The 19,358-nt window shown below is 42.0% G+C and overlaps 1 protein-coding gene across 1 annotated transcript in view; it reads right to left on the reverse strand.

Annotated features, from left to right (window-relative positions):
• The window catches only part of HAL (histidine ammonia-lyase), a 41,192-nt gene extending 24,679 nt beyond the window's left edge, over positions 1-16,513 (reverse strand). The window contains exons 1-13 of the mRNA XM_001364336.3: positions 16,083-16,513; positions 11,979-12,039; positions 11,864-11,891; positions 10,223-10,297; positions 10,051-10,123; positions 9,881-9,947; positions 9,639-9,676; positions 9,412-9,537; positions 7,906-8,045; positions 3,530-3,577; positions 1,978-2,125; positions 1,178-1,273; positions 1,005-1,063 (exon numbers count right to left, since the gene is read on the reverse strand). Of these exons, the coding sequence (XP_001364373.1) occupies positions 1,005-1,063; positions 1,178-1,273; positions 1,978-2,125; positions 3,530-3,577; positions 7,906-8,045; positions 9,412-9,537; positions 9,639-9,676; positions 9,881-9,947; positions 10,051-10,123; positions 10,223-10,297; positions 11,864-11,891; positions 11,979-12,039; positions 16,083-16,329 (1,206 nt within the window). The 5' untranslated portion in view covers positions 16,330-16,513. The remainder of the gene's footprint in view (positions 1-1,004; positions 1,064-1,177; positions 1,274-1,977; positions 2,126-3,529; positions 3,578-7,905; positions 8,046-9,411; positions 9,538-9,638; positions 9,677-9,880; positions 9,948-10,050; positions 10,124-10,222; positions 10,298-11,863; positions 11,892-11,978; positions 12,040-16,082) is intronic.
• Positions 16,514-19,358: the final 2,845 nt, after the last annotated feature.

Genomic DNA, 19,358 nt, shown 5'->3' on the forward strand with positions numbered 1-19,358 from the left:
GACATATTCGAATTTTAAAATGGAAAAGAATAGTCACTCTTGCATAGCCATTCCATTCTCTTATAGGGAGGATCAATCACATTCCCAATGAGATGGGCAAGATAGTCTTTTAATGAGCCCTAGTGGAAATGTGAGAAACGAGGGCAAGAAACATTAAAGCAAGCCGATTTTTTGCCTGGGGCTCAGATTGAGGAAAGGGTTGGAAGTAAAGGTTTTTGCCAACTATCTGAAGAGTTGTCATCTGTAGTGGGTATTTCACTTGTTTTGCTATGCCCCAGAGAATAGAACCAGTGGCAATTGGCATAAGGAAGAGAATATTAGATTTGACTTCATAGGATTTGGGTTCAAATCTTCCCTCTGATAAAATTCCTATACAGTTTTGGCAAGTCACTCCCCCTTTATGGGACTCAGTTTCTTCATCTATAAAATTAAAAAGTTGGATTAAACAGACTTTGAAGTCCCTTCCAAGTCTAAATCTGTGTTGTTATGACTTGAAGGCATCAAAAATCCCTTCTGGATATAAATATATGATTCCATGATTCTTGGACCTCTAAGGTCTTGATAGCTACAGTCTCTGACCCTATGAAGTTACAAGAGTTTCAACTGATCCCAAGTAAAATCTTGCTTATAATTAAAGTTGGCCACACAGAACATGCTACAACAAAATCAGGGTAAGGATGAAACCACTTGTTAAGTCATTTTCAGTCATGTCCTGCACTCTGGAACTCCACTGGAGGTTTTCTTGGCAAAGATACTGAAGTGGTTTGCCATTTCCTTCTCCAACTGATTTAACAGATGAGGAAATGGAGGCAAAAAGGGTGAAGTGACTTGCCCAGAGTCACATAGCTAGTGCTTGAGGCTGAACTCAGAATAAAGGGGTCTTCCTGACTTCAATGGCAGCACTCTATTCACTGCACTACCTAGCTGATCCACTATGTGGTATTTTTCTTGCTCCCCACCAAGTATTCTCTTATTTAAACCACTAAACAATATGTTCGCTTCACCTGTGGACAGCAGCGCATTGTGTAGGCATCCTGCACTCGATCACAAAATCTGTGACTTTCTGCAAGAAGGAAAGAGAAAGTGAGACAAGGGGAAGTGTATCCTGATGTGCTGACATTCTTCTCTGACTCCAGCACCCAAGCAGGCAGAGACATTTCCTCCAGAGATCTCCCACCTGCTATTTCTGATGGGTGGTGGTCAGAATCCAAGAGGGACCGAAACCTGAAGGCAACCTCGATTTGTCCCCGGTGAGGACGCAGAGCATGGATGTCTGGAATGAAGAAGATGAAATACCCTGAGATCTCTGTCTTCCACAGAGTAGAACAATGGCTGGTCTGGGTCAGATTCAATGGCTCTCCCATTCTATAAAGAGCTCAGGACAAGTAGACAGAAATCCCAGGGTGAGTCCAAGACCTGACGCTCAATGGCCCAATGACTTGTGCCCAGGGTGTTTGATCTCTTAGCCTCAGCTGCAAAATGGGGATAATATAGCAACACATAGAGACAGTACTTTAGTAACTACAAAGTGCTATATACATGTGAGATGCTATTATGAATTATTATGTGTCCTTGAGACTAACAAATTGCCATTTTTACTATCTGCTTCATAAAGTGATGATTCCTTTCATCTCTCCTAAATTCATCAAGCAGAATGATCAAAGGGTTATAGACTTAGAACTTGAAGGCACCTATGGGTCATCTAGTCCAACCCCTTCATTTTACAGATGAGGAAACTGAGATCTAAGAAGGATAAGTGACTTAACCGTGGTCACACAGTTTGTAAGGACACAGTACCAGATTCCCTGATTCCAGTTTGGAGATTTGATGGAGGAAAAAAAATCCATATTCACTCAAAAGATCCCCTTTGTTATTTGAGAGGCTTTGGTTTTCAGTGCTTTCTGCATCACCAATTCCTGAATCTTCAAGTTCTTATTGGCTGACCTAAGCACAAGAGAGGCAAGTACCAATACCAACCTGTATCAAAGGCTTTGGTGGTGCCCTTCAGCACCTCCAGTGTCAAAGCAGCCACAATATCAGCTTGTCTTGCGATGGCACTTGCTCTTTCAACTGCTTCACAGCCCAGGGATGTGATCATTTGGGTCCCATTGATGAGAGCCAGACCCTTGGGAGAAAGACACATAGACATGATTGTTAGAAAAAGTGTAATATAGTGGAAAGTATTTAAATTTGGAATTGGAGGGTTAAGGTTCAAATTGTGTATCTTTCATTTGCTGCCTATGCCCTTTGGGCAACTTAAATGATCTTCTCCGATCTTAGTTTTCTCATCTGAAAAATGAAGGGTCAGTTCAGTAGATTGAGAGCAGACTAAGAGCTATTCTGGCCTCCAATACTTCCTAGCTATGTGCCTCCGGACAAGTCACCTAACTTCCATAGCCTAGCCCTTGTCCTTCTGTCTTATAGCTGTTAATAGTGCAGAAAGTTAGATGGTCTTGTTTCTAAGATGGAAGGTAAGGGGTTTAAAAAAAATAAAGTGATTGGACTAAATTAATTCTATGATCCTTTCCAATTCTGAGTCAAGTCTGACTTTGTTTGACTTATTTTTTCTAGCAGACTTTTTACCTTGTACTCAGCATAGAACCATCAACCACAGTTTGAATGTTATTCAGTTGTGAAATAAAGAGAACGTAAACTGGAATAGAGAAGGTTAACTGAAGGGAAACTGTTTCTTTTGCAATGACATCTCCATGCCTCTACCACAGTTGTTGGCATTCGTGTTCAATTTTTCATGTCCCATTTGGGGTTTTCTTGGCCAAAATGCTTTAAGTAGTTTGCCTTTCCTTCTCCAGCTCATTTTACAGATGAGGAAACTGAGACAAACAGGGTTAAGTGACTTGCCCAGAGTCACACAGTTAGTTAGTGTCTGAGACTGAATCAAACTCAGGAAGATGGGTCTTCCTGACTCCAGGTTTGACACACTCTCTCCATTGAAACCTCAACTCTAACCCTTCCTAAGTGACCTTGGGCACTTTATTTACCTAGATCTTTAGTCTCACTTAACTTATCTGTGAAGTGAGGGAGTTGGATTAGATTTTCTCTGAGGTTCTTCCCAATTTGAGATCAATAACTCATAAGACCTTGGTTTGCTGATCACTCTATTGCAAATATCAATAATATGGAACTAGGTCTTGGTCAGTGACACATATAAAACCCAGTGGAACTGCTCATTGGCTATGGGAGGGGGTGGAAAGAGGGAGGGGAGGGAAAGAACATGAATCTTGTAACCAGGGGGAAATAGTCTAAATTAATTAATTAAGTAACAATTTTCAAAACTAAAAAGAGATTAGACTTGGTTTGACTCCTGACTGATCCATAAGAGGCTGGTGACTATGCAAACTGGCCTCTATAGAGTGTGCTACGGTTTGTAAAGCACTTTACAAACATCATCTTGTTTTATTCTCACAACCACTCTGGGACGTAGGTGCTACTATTACTCCCGTTTTATAAATGAGTATGACAGGTTATAGATTGACGATTTTATCAAAATGGCACCTTTAAGAGACATTACCTCTTTTGGCTTCAGAATGACTGGTTTCAATCCGTGGGCTTCCAGGACCTGTAGAGTGATTGACAAGACATGGGAAGATTTCAGAAATAATTAATGACCTGATTCTATATCCCTGTGTATGCCAGTAAAGGGGTCTTTAAGATCAGGATGTATTTGACGGGGAAACTGTATAGGTTCGTGTCTCCAGCTCTAGCCTTAGCCCTTCTCCAACCTATCCCATCTTCGGTTTAGTTTTCTTTATTTTTGTTTTAACACATCATTTCTCTGCCTCTAAATGACCAATGGTCTCCGTGTTGGTGGCTGCACTGCATCTCAACTGCTCTTCCTTGCTTTCAATGTTCTTAATCATTGGACTCCATTTTGCCCGTGCTTCCCACATCTCTACCACCAACCTTCCACTCTCATGTGAATCTGCCACGTTCTATAGCCTTGCTCGTGATCTTCCCATCTACAGAAAATGCTGAGTAGGTAGTAAGTACAATGGACAGTAGGAAGGATCTGGGTTCAAATTTGTCCCCTAATATTTTCTAGTTCTGTGACCCGAAGCAAGTCACTTAACCATGTTTGCCTAGCCCTTGCCCCTTCTGTCTTAGAGTTCCGACAAAGACAGATGGTAAGAGTTTGGGTTTTTTTTTTTAAAGGAAAAGCTCCCGCTCCCTCTCCTTTCCAACTATCTGTTTCAGTAATATTTTATTTTTCCCAATTACATGTAAAAATAAGTTTTCACATTCTTTTCTAACAATGTGAGTTCCATTCCTCCTCCTCCCTCTCCTCCCCCTTCCCAGAGAAAGTAAACAATTTTCAACCACCTGTTTCTCAAGGTCCTTCCTTCTCTGATGGTGCCTCGTCTGATCACTCCAGCATCCTGTAATCTCACTTTTCTCATAACTCCTCTATCACTTATCCTCTGCAATCCATTTATGTATCCTCAGCATGGGTTTCTCTGCCTCAGGTTGCTCTTCTCTCCGATCCATCCTCCAGAAAGCTGCCATGGTGATGTTCCTCAAATGGAGATCTTTCTATGTCGCTATTGTCCTCAGTAGACTCCAATGGCTGCCTCTTACCTCCACGATTAAATTTAAGTCCTCGTTTGGCATTCCAGGCTCTTCATAGCTTGGCCCACTTCCCAACTTCTCAGTTTTCTTACATTCTACGCTGCCTCTTGAGGTAGCTATGCTGGCCAATTGGTGTCCCTCAAACATGACACTTCATCTTCCATTTTGCCCATTTGACACTTGTCATCCACCATGCCTGGAATGCTCTCTCTCCTTGACTCTGCCTCTTAGCATTCTTGGCTTCCTTCAAGAATGCTCAAGCACCATTGGCTCATAGAAATTAGTTCCATGTTCCCTCTGAGATCACCTTCTAATTACTCTGTATGTATCTTACACACACACATATATATTACATGCATACATGTGTATGTAGATATAGATAGACCTATACGTATATAATCCTTGCCTTCTGTCCTAGTAGAATTGATACTGAGAATCAGTTCTAAAACAAAAGAGTGGTAAGGGCTAGGCAATGGGTGTTAAGTGACTTGCCCAAGGTCACGCAGTTACTAAATGTCGGAGGCCAGATTTGAACTCAGGACCTCCCATCTCTAGGTCTGGATCTCTTTCCACCAAGACACTTAGCTGTCCCTATTGTGGAATACACATATGTGTACATACATACACACATATTATTATATATATTTTTAACATGACATCTCTCCTATCAGACTGGAAATTCCATGAGAGGAGAGGGTTGTCTTTGCCTTTCTTTGCAGCCTTAAAGCTTAGCACTGTACCAGGTATACAGCAATTGCTTAATAAATGTTTGTTGACTCCTTGCTAATGCTCCACTTCATAGCATAACATACCAGCACCATAGCAAACATGTTTTTTGCCTTGGGACAAACATTCAAAAAATACTCCTGTAGGTTCATTTTTTTAACCCTTACCTTCCATCTTGGAATCAATACTATGCATTGGTTCCAAGACAGAAGAGTGGTAAGGGCTAGGCAATGAGGGTCAAGTGACTTGCCCAGGGTCACACAGCTGAGAAGTGTCTGAGTTAAGATTTGAACCCAATCCACTGAGTCACCCAGGTGGCTACAGGTTCACTTTTAAAAATAAATCAAGTTGAAGAAAGAGAGACAAAGACTCTGGAATATAAAGAAGATGATTTGCTGAAGGGCAGATGCTAGCCTGTGGAAGACCACAAGGAAACTGTCACTTAGCAGTTTCCTTTTTTCCCCTAATTATTGCTTCACTTTAAATGAGAAGCTCAGTTGTTTCTGTTATGCTGAAGGTACTATTGACCCCCTCTAATTTTCAGCACCTTGGACCAAAGGTCTCATCACCTTACCCTATTTATGGTTCTGTCCAGCACAATGCCTAGTATTTAGCAGAGGTTCAAAGAATACTTGCTGATTGTTGAACATAGAAATGTGGATGTCATATCAAAAGAAAATCCAGGCAAAGAAGATGTCCCCAACCCTTCCTCTCAAGAAAGGAGCACGAATAGGAATTGCATAAGGCTACAAACTAAGTTAGAAGGTACCATAATGCACAGAGTGCTGGGGCTGGAGTCAGGAAGACTCATTCTTCCTGATTTCAAATCCAGTCTCAGACATCTCTTAGCTATGTGACTGTGGACAAGTCACCTAACCTTGTTGACTTCAGTTTCCTCATGTAAAAGGAGCTGGAGAAGGAAATGGCAGCCATTTCAGTGCCTTTGCTTAGACAAATGGTTTGCCATTTCTTTCTCCAGTCTGTTTGACAGATGAGGAAATTGAGACAAAAGAGATAAATTGACTTCCCCAGGATCACATCTTCTGAGTAAATGTCTGAGACCAGATTTAACCTTATGAACATGAATCTTCCTGATTCCAAGCTCACGGTGCCATCTGGCTGCCCCAAGGTCTTCAAACCAAATGTAAATACCTCTTGTTGATTTTGAAGAGGGAATTTCCATCAGGTGTAGTTGGACTAGAAGGGAGGCCCCTTCCTGCTTTAAAAATATGAGCTTTCCTAATTGCTCAGGGAAAACTATCCACTGTGGTGATAGCTCAAGCTCTTATTCCTTCTTTTTTTCTAAACTAAATTCAAGAAACAATTATTAAGTACCTACCCTGTTCAGGGAAGTCAGGCACTCTCTGAGTCCCTTCCTGATTGAAAATTCTGGCTTTTGTGATTGCTCAGGGTCCCATTCTCTATGTTGTTGACTGATTATACCCTTAGTTTCTCCTCTCTTTAAGCTAAAATTTTAGCCAACAACTTAATTATTGTTAATAATACCTACTCAGTTTAGTGATTATGAGTTTACTTTTGCATTTTTCAGATTGTGAAATGTCCCTCTCCCTACTTTCCCTTTTTCTTCCCCTCTCATTCTCTCCCTCTCCCTCTCTCTCTTTCCCTCTCTCCCTCTGTCTCTCTCTGTCTTTTCCTCCCTCTGTCTCCTTCCCCCTTTCCCTCTGTCTCTCTCCCCCTTCCCTCTCTCTCTCCCTCTTTCTGACTCTCTCCTTCCCTCTCTCTATCTCTATCTCTCCCTCTTTCTGTCTCCCTCCCTCCTTCTCTCTCTCTCTCTTTCTCTCCTCCTCCTCCAACTCCTCCTCCTCCTCCTCTTCTTCTTCTTCTTCTTCTTCTTCTTCTTCTTCTTCTTCTTCTTCTTCTTCTTCTTCTTCTTCTTCTTCTTCTTCTTCTTCTTCTTCTTCTTCTTCTTCTTCTTCTTCTTCTTCTTCTTCTTCTTCTTCTTCTTCTTCTTCTTCTTCTTCTTCTTCTTCTTCTTCTTCTTCTTCTTCTTCTTCTTCTTCTTCTTCTTCTTCTTCTTCTTCGTCTTCTTCTTCTTCTTCTTCGTCTTCGTCTTCGTCTTCGTCTTCTTCTTTCTTCTCTCTCCCTCCTTTCCTCCCTCGTCCCTCTCTCTCTCCCTTTCTCTCTCTCCCCCACTTTGCATGCATTCACACACATACACGCTTGAGGTCAGGGCAAAGGGGTTGATGCACATTGCATCTTGGTAACATCAAACATGAAGGTCCTAAGATCATAGATCAAAAGTTAGAAGAACTTTAGAAGCCATCTCCTTTGACTTTGTCGTTTTATAGGTGCAGAAACTGAGTCCCAAAGTGATTTGCTAAGGATCTGGATTAGGATTAGCACTCAAGACCTCTTTACTCTCATCTAGTGCCTGAGCCTATGCTGTTTCCCTCACAGACCATTATAGCTCTTCAGGAGGTGAAATTTCTGTGGGAAACTTCCCTGTGGATTCTAGAATAAAGTATTTTATCTCTAGGACCAAAGACGGGACCTCCTAAATCAAATCAAACCCAGCTTCCCAGATACAGATTGGCAATCACAGAGATGCACATGGGCGTCCCTGAGATTCCTTACATATTTGGCATCAGCCCAGCCACTCTTTGGAGACCACATCTTCCCTTCTCCTATAAGGCCAAGGGCAAGGTGAGAAAGTGGAGCCAGGTCTCCGCTAGCTCCAACAGTTCCTTTCTCTGGAATGTAGGGCAGGCAGGATGCTAAGAAAGAGAAAGAGAGAGGGAAAAATCAGGCTGCCATTACCCTCCCTTTCTCCCCTCTCCACCTCACCCTACCCCAAAGCTGGCATTATTTATTATTACAGATAGCCACTATGTTCCAGCAAAATCTGGTGTATGAAATCACAGATTTAGACCTTGAAGACAATACAGAGGAAACTTAGTTTCACTCCTTGATTTTGTACTCATGGAAATTAAGCGACTTGTTTAAAGTCATCCTTTTGTTGTTCTGTTGTTCAGTCATTTCAATTGTTTCTTGGCAAAGACTCTAGAGAGGTATCTCATCTCCTTCTCCAGCTCATTTTACAGATGAGGAAACTGAGGCCCCAGAGAAATGACTTTCTGGGCCCCTGGCTCCAAATCTAGTGGATTTCCCACTACACCATTGCCTTTCTTGGAGTTCTCTCCTGGTTCTGGGATTTCATGATTCCATGATCTGTCTAAGTAGTCAGAACAGAAGTGGTATGGCTGAACTCCCCCAAACTAGACACTCTAGTACCCTCGTTATATCATTATTATGTATGAATGTCCAATGATGCTTCACAGTGGAACTTCCCTAATCTAAGTACAAAGTATTTCCCACCCAAAAGAGTTGGGCAGCATTCCAATCATCTCCCTAACTGGCTCCGTCATTTTCTGCCACTCAGTCATTCTCTCTCTTACCCTCAGTTTCCCACCTGTCAAATGAGGGGGTTGGTCTAAATAGCCTCTAAAGTACCTTTCAGCTTTAGAAGTGTGATGCTCTGACTATGGGGGTTAAAGTTCTAATATTTTAAGCGTATGTAACTTTGTTCTTTGTAAAAATCAATAATAATAATATTTTCAGTTGTTCAATCTTTTTTTTTCCCCAGTCATGTCTGACTCTCTAAGACCCCATTTGGGATTTTCTTGGCAAAGATACTGGTGGATTGGTTTGCCATTTCTTCTCCAAATAATGATAATACCGCATATCTATTAGTCCCTTAAGGTCTGAAAGGCACTTTACATGCATTATATCATTCGATTTTTCCCAACAATTTTGTTGTGGAAGGTAGATACTACTATTTTCCCCATTTTACAGATGAGGAAACTGAGACTGTTTCCAGAATTATAGAACTAGTAGTTGTAAGAGGTGGAATTCAAATCCACGTCTCCCTGACTCCATATTCAATGGAAAATGAAGTTAAAAGATATATTTTGACATTAAAAAAAAATGGAACCTTGCCTCTGGTAACATTCATCTGCCTTATCTCCCTTTTCTAAATTTTTTTCCTCTTCTTCCTGTCCTTCCTACATCATCCCATTGACTAATATGATAACATTCTGTTTTATATTAAACTCACAGCCAACAATGCATCCAGCCCATTACCGTTAAACATTTCGATCACTTGTTTGAGAGTTTCCAGGGAAATTCCACTGTATCCTTTGGCTAACACATTGATCCTCAAAGCCATGAGCATCCGGCATCTCTCTGGGATCAGTGGCTTCCCAACACCTAGGAGAACATCAATAGAGCAAATATGTCTCTTCCCCAGGCAACGCCAGCCCTTCTGGCATTCAAAGAAAAACCAGAAGGTTCCAATAACTTCTCATTACCTGAGGAATGGGAACGCACTAAATTGACCTGGAGTTCCCTAGGAGAGGAGAGAAAGAAAAGGTTATTTTTAAACTTCAGTATGGGTCTCATCATTTAATAATTTTCACCAAAATGATGGAGGTCAGTCAATAAGCATTTGTTAAAGGATGATATGCCACCAAACTGTCCAGCGGCGTTATGAAATTAATTCACAAAGAATCCAAGTAAATTCCTCAGGGGAAAAAAAATGTTTCCTACCTACCTTAGCTTACTGATGGGGATAACGGTCCGGGCAAATTTTCCAAATCCAGTAGTGATTCCATAAACAACTGAGAAGGAAAACATGGGACAGATTAGCCATAGGCACTCATCTCATTAAAAAGGGGATACTACCCAACATCTTTAAGCCCCAAAGGAGAATAGAATGGATACCAGTTTTCTCCCTCACGATACTTTCTATGACTTCTCTGGAGTCTTGGACTTTCTTCTCAGCCTCTGGAGTAAGCTAGGAGACAGTAGATAAGGACCTCAGTTGAGCTACTTTCCCAAGGTGGGGCAACGGCAATGGGGGGGGGGGTGTCTCTCCCCTGCCCAGTATATTTACCTTGATTTTGTAGAGTCCTTTTCCTAGATTGACCAGGTCCTCAGTGGTCAGACTATCTCCATCTAAGGCGATATACTACTCGAAAGAAGCAGATTTGAGTGAGGGGAGAACTCAAGGGGTACAAATGAGACACTAGAGTCAGTGGGGTGAGGTGGCAGCACCCCTTAAAAGCCAGGCCAATCATGGGCTTCACTGAGAGGCAGTCACTGCTGGAATGAGGAGATGATCCCATTCTTTTCAGCTCTATTCCTATGACACCTAGAGGGCTTTTTTTTCCAGTTTGGGAGGCTATAATTTAAAGGGGACATTAATAAGCTAGAGTATACAGGAGGAGGACAAAAAGAATGCTCAAGGAACTTTGCTACCTAAGCAGGGAACTCGCTGGAGCCAGTAACGTTTACACCTCAGAAATCAGCCAACTACAAATTAGGGCTTGATTTCTTCCTGTCTTGTTTGTCAAGACTTTATAAAGTGATGGAGAAAATGCTGTGAATGCAGATTAAACTGAAAAGTTTGTTCTGAATACATTTTGTTTCCTAAAACCCGGTCGTTAAATATTTACCAGCATCCCCTTGCATTTAAGTGCAGAACTATTGAGGCTGTTTAGCCTGAAGAAGCAACAATAGAGTAGGGAAGGGAGAACATGATAATTGTTTTCAGGAGTTCCTGAAAACATGTGGAAGTCATGTGGAAGAGGGATTAGACTTATTTTATCAATTGGGAGCAGAGGGTAGATGTTGGCCAACAGGTTAGGACTGATAAATGCCCCAGCAATTCAAGTCACCTGCAAGTGGAATGGGCCGCCCTGGGAAGCAGTGGTTTCCTTCACCTTGAAATGCTGTTAGCAGAGGATGGAAAACCACTCCTCAGATCTGTTAGGTTTCCAGTATGGGCCACTGAGGTCCTGTTCAGTATTAAAATTCTGATATTCTGAGGGGCAGCTTCCTCAGAATTGAATGTGGGCGCTTTAGAGATTTCACCACTGGAGTAAAATGGGACTACATCACTACATGATTTTTAAAAAATAGTAGATTCCAAAATAGGGGGTGGGAGGGACAACTAAGCTGTGTTAAAGACAGCAAGAATTGGCACACGTTCTCAAAATCTCTCCTGTGGCACCAAGGGTCTCATGTGTATCCATAAGTCCACAATTATCTCATGGGAACCTACTACTTACAAGGCTTCATAATATAGAATGCAACTCCTTGAGGGGCAGGGACTATTGTGGTTTCATCATTGTATCCCCCATGTCTTGGCACATAGGTGCTTACTAAATTCTTTCCAGATTGGATCATGCCGGTGTCCTGAAGATGGGTAAATTGTCTTACTATATCTATCATTAGTAAGAGCTTCAAGATACTTCCCTTTATACAACTACAGTTACCCTGGTGGCCTGAATTTTCCAACCAGGAAGTTGTTGAGATACTGGAGTGGTCTGCCATTTTCTTCTCCAGCTCATGTTATAGACGAGGAAACGGAGGTAAACAGGATCAAGTGACTTGCCCAGTCATTTAGCTAGTAAGGGTCTGAGGCCAGATTAGAACTTAGAAAGATGAGTCTTCCTGACTCCAGGCCCAATACTCTATCCACTAGCTGCCTAGCTGCTGCTTCCTACCAGAAAGACCATTGGTTAAATCCTACCTTGTCAGGTTCCCGGTATTTGCTGTATCTGAGAAAAGCCTGTTAAAGGAAACATCTATGCAGCAGAGAGCTGGTGATTTCAGAGAAGGATAAGATGTTGCTCAGAAAAGGATACAGATAAACTCCTTCTGGCTGAGATGGAATGAAATCTGGAGACATCACATCCCCTTCTATCACTGAAACAAGAAGACCGGTGAGTCTTAAAGGATGCACAGCTGGAAACTCCACTCAGAAATTGCATAGTTCAAATAAGTCAAGGCCATGGCATGACTCATTTCTCATCGATAATTTAATCAATAGAATAGAAACTGTTGCTCATTTTTCCCCTCCGAAGCAAAGGCATACACTGAAATAATACAGCTTGAATAGTAACAAAACACCTGCCTAATAAAGGGTTAGGTCTCACACAAATAAACATAGCATAGCAACAATGGGAAGATGAGTCCAAAAGTATTAATTTAAGGAACATATTTGGTCATGGTAATTCACACTCCCATGTCACAGGGCGCCAGTGTCTGATCAAACTACAGAACACATACAGTGTTTTACAAAACTTAACACACTATATAAATGGTAGTAGTTATTATTTTCTCTTTATGGGGTAACCTCATCCTGCTCCCCCTGAGCCCACCTGACTGGGCTGGCTCCTCTCCCTTTCACTTCCCCTCTTTTCCAGTCTTCTTACACATTACGCCTCACTTCGTGATCCAGTGACAACAGTGGCCTTCTTACTGTCTTTCCCACAAGACCCTCCATCTCCTGCCTCTGATGCCCTCCCTCCTAGCTCTCTCCCTCCCTCTGCCTCCTAGCTTCCCTGGCTTTCTTCAAGTCTCAGTTAAAATTCCACTTTCTTTAGGAAGTCTTTCTTGACATCCCATTTAATTCTAGTATTAAACTTCTGTTAAATGTTTTGAATTTATCATCTCTCTCTGTCACTGTCTGTTTCTCTGTCTGTCTATTGATCTATCTATACACTCGTCCATCCATTTATCCATCCATTCATCTAGATATCTATCTATTTATCTGGTTATATGTCTATCTATCCATCCATCCATTTGTTATCCATCTGTCCATCTATCTATCTGTCTGTCTGTCTGTCTATCTAAATATCTATCTGTCCATCCGCCTATCTATGTATCTACCTATGTATCTACCTACCTACCTACCTACCTACCTACCTATCTATCTATCTATCTATCTATCTATCTATCTATCTATCTATCTATCTATCTATCTTTCTATCTGTCTGTCTGTCTATTTGTCTGTCTGTCCATCTGTCTGTCTATTTGTCTGTCTGTCCATCTGTCTATCTATTAATCTGTCTGTTCATCCATCCACCCATCCATCTATCTATCTATCTATCTATCTATCTATCTATCTATCTATCTATCTATCTATCTATCTATCTGTCTGTCTGTCTGTCTATCTATCTTTCTATCTGTCTGTCTGTCTATTTGTCTATCTGTCCATCTGTCTATCTATTAATCTGTCTGTTCATCTATCTATCTATCTATCTATCTATCTGTCTGTCTGTCTATCTATCTGCCTGTCTATCTATCCATCTATCTATTCATCTATCTGCCTGTCTGTCTATCTGTCTGTCTATGTCTGTCTATCTATCTGTCTGTCTGTCTGTCTGTCTATGTCTGTCTATCTATCTGTCTGTCTGTCTGTCTATGTCTGTCTGCCTGTCTATCTATCTATCTATCTATCTGTCTGTCTGTCTGTCTGTCTATTTGTCTGTCTGTCTGTCTGTCTCTATGTCTTTGTTTCTATCTGTCTGTGTCTCTATCTGTCTACAAATCTATCTACCGATGGGCCTATGTATCGATGTGTCTCTGTATCTATCTGTGTCTATGTCTACGCATGCATGTAGGTAGGTATATATGTATGTTTATATGTGTCGATCTTGTTTGTATATTGTCTCCTCCATTAGATTGTGCCCCCAGAGAGCAGAAACTGTCTTTTGTCTCTCTGTATTCGCAGGGCTTACCACTGTGCCCGGCCCATAGTAGGTGCCTAACAAATGTTAATTGACAGACTGCAGCTGGACTCTGAACTCTCAGGAATAACCCTCCTTAGACTCAGGTGCATCTTATACAAATGCACAGACTCTAACTGATGGTCTGGATGTCTATAGGAACAGAAGGAAAACCGAGGAGATGGGGAAATCAAAGGTGGACGATAATAGTCATCAGAGGACCCTAGAGCTGGAAGGGAATTTAGAGGTCCTCTCATCCACCCCCTTTATTTTAAACATGAGGAAACAGAGGCCAGGAGAGAGTAAGTAGCTGACCAAAGTCATCAAAGCAGTATGTGAGGCAAGATCTGAATCCAGGTCTCTCGAGTCCAGGGCTCGCATTCTGCACCATGCTGTATGAACTGTCAATGAATGAAACATCCTCGCCACTTACTCTCTGTGTGACTTATACAAGTCTCTCTTCATTTCTTTAGGCCTCAGTTTCTTAGTTTAAAATGAGGGGGTTTCTAAGGTCGCCTCCAGCTTTGAAGCTGTGGTCCCCATGACAGAGATGTGAGGGACTAAAAGGACAGAATGCGACATGATGTTACAGATGTCAAATAGAACACATAATTATATATAAGTAAATATATCATGTAATTATCTAGCACATATAAATATATTCTATTATATTTCTATATAATTTTATATATGATCAATCAATCAATCAATCAATATTTCTTAAGCACCAACTATGTGCCACGCATGGTGTCAAGCATATAAATGTAAAACAATAAATAAATGTGTGCAGGCATGTTTTTATATGTGTAAATCTATATGATACAAATATATACTTAATACTACGCCTGGCACGTAGCAGGTACTTAAGAAATACTGACCGATTGGTCAATTATATAGATTGTTCGATGTGGTCACCCTTATGGGCATTTTTCTTTACTATAAAGGAAGGTCAAGTCTGAAGAGGGTAAGCCAAGGAGAGTATGCCAAGAAATGACCAAGAAGTACAAACAAAAGGCATCAACACCATTAAAAAAACAGAAACTAGAGGGCAAAAGGAGGCAGGCATTAAAGTACAGTGAATTTCGTTATTCAGTTTCAGTCATGTCTGACTCTTCCTGACCCCATTTGGGCTATTCTTGGCAAAGACACTGGACTGGTTTACCATTTCCTTCTCCAGCTCATTTTACAGATGAGGAAACTGAGGCAAACAGGGTAAAATGACTTGCCCAGGGTCACACAGCTAGTGTCTGAGGCCACTTATTAAAGTCAGGAAAGTAAGTCTTCCTGACTTTAGGCCCATCACTTTGTCCACTGGGCCACCTAGTTATGTAGGACTTAAAGTAACTCCTTAAAGAAAAATAAAATAAAATACCTTCCCTTTGCCCTGCTCCTTTTCCAAGAACCACAAATTAAAATAATAACTGACCTTCAAAAGCTTAAACCATTTCTCCCATTCTAGGCCTCAGTTTTCTGTAAAATGAGAGTGTTGAACCAAATAATCCTATAAGCCCTTCTTTGCTCTGAGACTCAGTTTCTTCATCTATAAAATGAAGAGGTTGGAATAGATAACCAAGTTCTAAGAGCCTCAGTTTCCTCATCTGTAAGATGATGAGATGGGACCTTAATGGCCCTTCCTTGCTCTGAGACTCAGTTTCTTCATCTATAAAATGAAGAGGTTGCAATAGATAACCAAGTTCTAAGAGCCTCAGTTTCCTCATCTGTAAAATGATGAGATGGGACCTTAATGGCCCTTCTTTGCTCTGAGACTCAGTTTCTTCATCTATAAAATGAAGAGGTTGGAATAGATAACCAAGTTCTAAGAGCCTCAGTTTCCTCATCTGTAAAATGATGAGTTGGGACCTTAATGGCCCTTCTTTGCTCTGAGACTCAGTTTCTTCATCTATAAAATGAAGAGGTTGGAATAGATAACCAAGTTCTAAGAGCCTCAGTGCCCTCATCTGTAAAATGATGAGATGGGACCTTAATGGCCCTTCTTTGCTCTGAGACTCAGTTTCTTTGTCTGTAAAATGAGGAGGTTGGGACAAATAAGTGACCTGTAAGGGCCTCAGTTTCCTCATCTGTAAAATTATGAGATGGGACCAGATAACCTCTCTGGTCCCTTCCAGGTCTCAACCAATGATCCTCCAAGCCAAGAAGGATGACTCTGAATGGTGTGTTGAGATATCTCCATTCGTGGTCTACTTCTGCTTGACCTAGAATCCTTCCCACTTCACTTACCAACTTCCACAAATTCATTGTCCTCCAAGGCAACTTCTAACAGGTCATCGTGGTCCAGTAGACCCAGCCCTTTGCATCTCCGCACGTAGAACTTCACGTCATCCACCGAGGCGAACCCTCCATTGTCCGGTTTGTTCTTGATGTACCTCCTGACAGCCTCGCGGCCCAGCCACATCACCGTGAGGCTGCTATCCTGACATGGTACAGCCAGCCATTCCCCTCGGACGTGGACCGTATATCTGGGCATCTTCTCTCTCCTGGAGGTCTGTTTCCTGGGATGATACCTCTGTGACCCAAAGAGGACCGAGGCACAAAACAAGTGTGCGTTCCCCCAAAGGCTATGACCTAGAAGTCAGCCCACAGAGAAGGAGGGAGGCCAATCAGAGGCGTTTTACTCCAGAGATATTGCCTGCTCATGCCCATGAGGTCACTGCTTGGAAAGAGCTCCATCCACTCCCAAACTGGGTCAGGAGACACACCTACTTATCTAGCTTGGGAGTGAAAGAACCAATGGCTCCGATGTTATCTTCACCCTAGAAATGTTTTAACCCAGGATTGACTATTATGATCGGGGTGGGATAATATTTGAAAGGAAGGAATTGATTTTTTAAAAAAATAAGTTCTCTCTCCCTTTGCCCTTTGGTCTATGCATGGCAACCAAAAGCCTGCCTGATCGAAGTGAGAGAGGGGACCTGAGGCTTTTGATGAAACTCAAGGAATCAGCTACATTGGAAATAAACATATTTAAAATGTTTTATTGAGAATATATTGGGGGCAGCTGGATAGCTCAGTGGATTGAGAGCCAGAGCTACAGATGGGAGGTCCTGGGGTTCCAGTCTGGCCTCAGATACTTATCAACTGTTTGACTCTTGGAAAGTCATTTAAGCCTGCTTGCCTCAGTTTCCCCATCCATAAATGAGCTGGAGAAGGAAATGGCAAACCACTCTAGCACCTAGCCAAAACAAAGGGTTGCAAATGAACAACCAGACTTTTGGGATGGAGCCAATTTGGAAATTGGCTGGACCTATTTGTTACAAGGTGAAGGAAGGGAAGGGAATGGAAAAAAGAGATTTGTTCATGGAAAAAAATCATTTTTAATTAATTAAATTTTGATTGATTTTAATTTAATGTTCACTGACCATGGCAGACACATTACCAGCAGAGAGTGGGAAATTCTCTGCATTCTCTAGCTCTTTGAGAGCCCCTTGGAGGCACTGAGTAACTGAGTTTTCCAGAATCACACAGTAATTATGTGTTAGAGGCTTGATCTCAGGTTGTCCTGCCTCTGAGGGAGGTTGTCTGCTCCCTCAAAGCACTGGGAGAGAGAGTTTCCTCATGAGGAGTACCCTACTCGAGTACCAAGGCTTCTCATTGGATGAGTTTATCCTCCATTCAGCTAAGCTTCTCCAGGAAAGAAATCATGTTCCCCAGAGCACTGAGTGTGTTTGTGTTGCCTGGTCTATAGCTAATGATGTCGAAATAAAGATTCTTGACTTACAAGAAACCTTTGGGCTAGTGGTAATAATGGTCCATTATCAATAGAGCAGTTTTAAAGACCAACATGCAAAGACCAATCCAATAGCTATAGTTTTATAGAAAGAAAAAATAAAGGTCAGCATCACAGAGAATGGAAGGAGCAAGAATAATGTAGGAAATCAGGTGCTCTGGAGTGATGGATGGCAGGTGTGCATGCCTAATGTGGTTGTTCAAGTGTGCCTGACTCCATGATATATTTGGGGGTTTTCTTGGCAGAGATATTGGAGTGGTTTGCCATTTCCTTCTCCAGATCATCTTACAGATGAAGAAACTAAGGCAAACAGAGTTAAGTGACTTGCTCAGGATCATTCACAAGTGTCTGAGGTCAGATTTGAAGTCAGGTAGATGAGTCTTGCTGACTTCAGGTCTGGCACTCTATCTACTGTGCCACCTAGCTGTCCAGTGTATACCTATAGCTCATTTCATTAATGGTCTAAAGTATATATATACTAATACCTGCTTATTTTTCCTCCCTTTCTCTCTCCATTCCTCCTTCATTTCCTTCCTCCTTCCCTCCATTTCTCCCATTTGTTCCTTTCCTTCCTTCCCTCCCCTTCTTCCTTTCTTTCTCTCTTTATCCTTCTTTCTCTTTTCCTTCCTCCCTCTTTTCCTTCTTTCTTTGTCCCTCACTCTTTCTCATTCCTTCCCTCCCTTCCTTCATTCCCTACTTTCTTTCTTCCTTCCTTCCTTCCTTCTTTCCCTACTTTCCTTCCTTCCTTCCTTCCTCCCTCCATCCCTCCTTCCCTCCCTTCCCTCCTTCCCTCCCTTCCCTCCTTCCCTCCCTTCCTTCCTTCCTCTCTCCCTCCCTCCTTCCTCCCTCCCTTCCTCCCTCCCTCCCTCCCTCCCTCCCTTCCTTCCTTCCTTCCTTCCTTCCTTCCTTCCTTCCTTCCTTCCTTCCTTCCTTCCTTCCTTCCTTCCTTCCTTCCTTCCTTCCTTCCTTCCTTCCTTCCTTCCTTCCTTCCTTCCTTCCTTCCTTCCTTCCTTCCTTCCCTTCTTTTGACTCAACCCATTTCTAAAATGAACCAGTCTGCCCTTCCTCGAGCATACTAAAGCCCATGCCCCACCCCACTCCCCTTGCTGGTGCTGGATTTACTTCAGACACCAAATGCCTTTAGCCTTAGTTCAAGACTCCCCATTAGCAGAGATTACAGAGGATCATCATCACAACTGCTTCCCCCTAAACTCCAAAATCCCTGCAGGTATTAAAAAAGGGAAGGGCCATCACCTGCTTGAACGGGTCGGTATTCAAAAGTGAAGCATTTTTGATGGAGAAGGCACGTGACCGGTGAATTAAATCATGGAAACTTACCATTCAATCTCCTAAAGACAAAATTTCATTTTTCGATGGTTTGAGTCTCATGTGCCTTTGGGACTTCCCTCCCCATCTATATAGCTTCATCAAAGGTTCCTCTTAACTGAGGAGCCCCAGGTGGGAGGAGAATACCAAGGGCAAGTTTTTTTCTCCAGGCATTGAAAGATAATTGTGATTCTGTACTTTTTTAGTGAAATCAAATAACATAAACTGAGCTGCCATGTGTGGGCACTTGGAGAGGAGGAGAGTTTCCGGATTCAAAGGCACTACCGGTTTGTTGCCCTCTGGGAGTTCCCAACCTAACGGGAGGAGAGAAGCCCTACCTACATGAAATTCGAACTTGAGAAGAGAAAGCTCAATTGTGTGGTTCAGACTAAGAATATTATTGTAAGAGATTGGAGAAAGGAAAAGAGTAATTTAAGTTGCTG

This window comes from Monodelphis domestica, chromosome 5 (assembly GCF_027887165.1).
Source record: "Monodelphis domestica isolate mMonDom1 chromosome 5, mMonDom1.pri, whole genome shotgun sequence".
NCBI classification, from domain to species: domain Eukaryota; kingdom Metazoa; phylum Chordata; class Mammalia; order Didelphimorphia; family Didelphidae; genus Monodelphis; species Monodelphis domestica.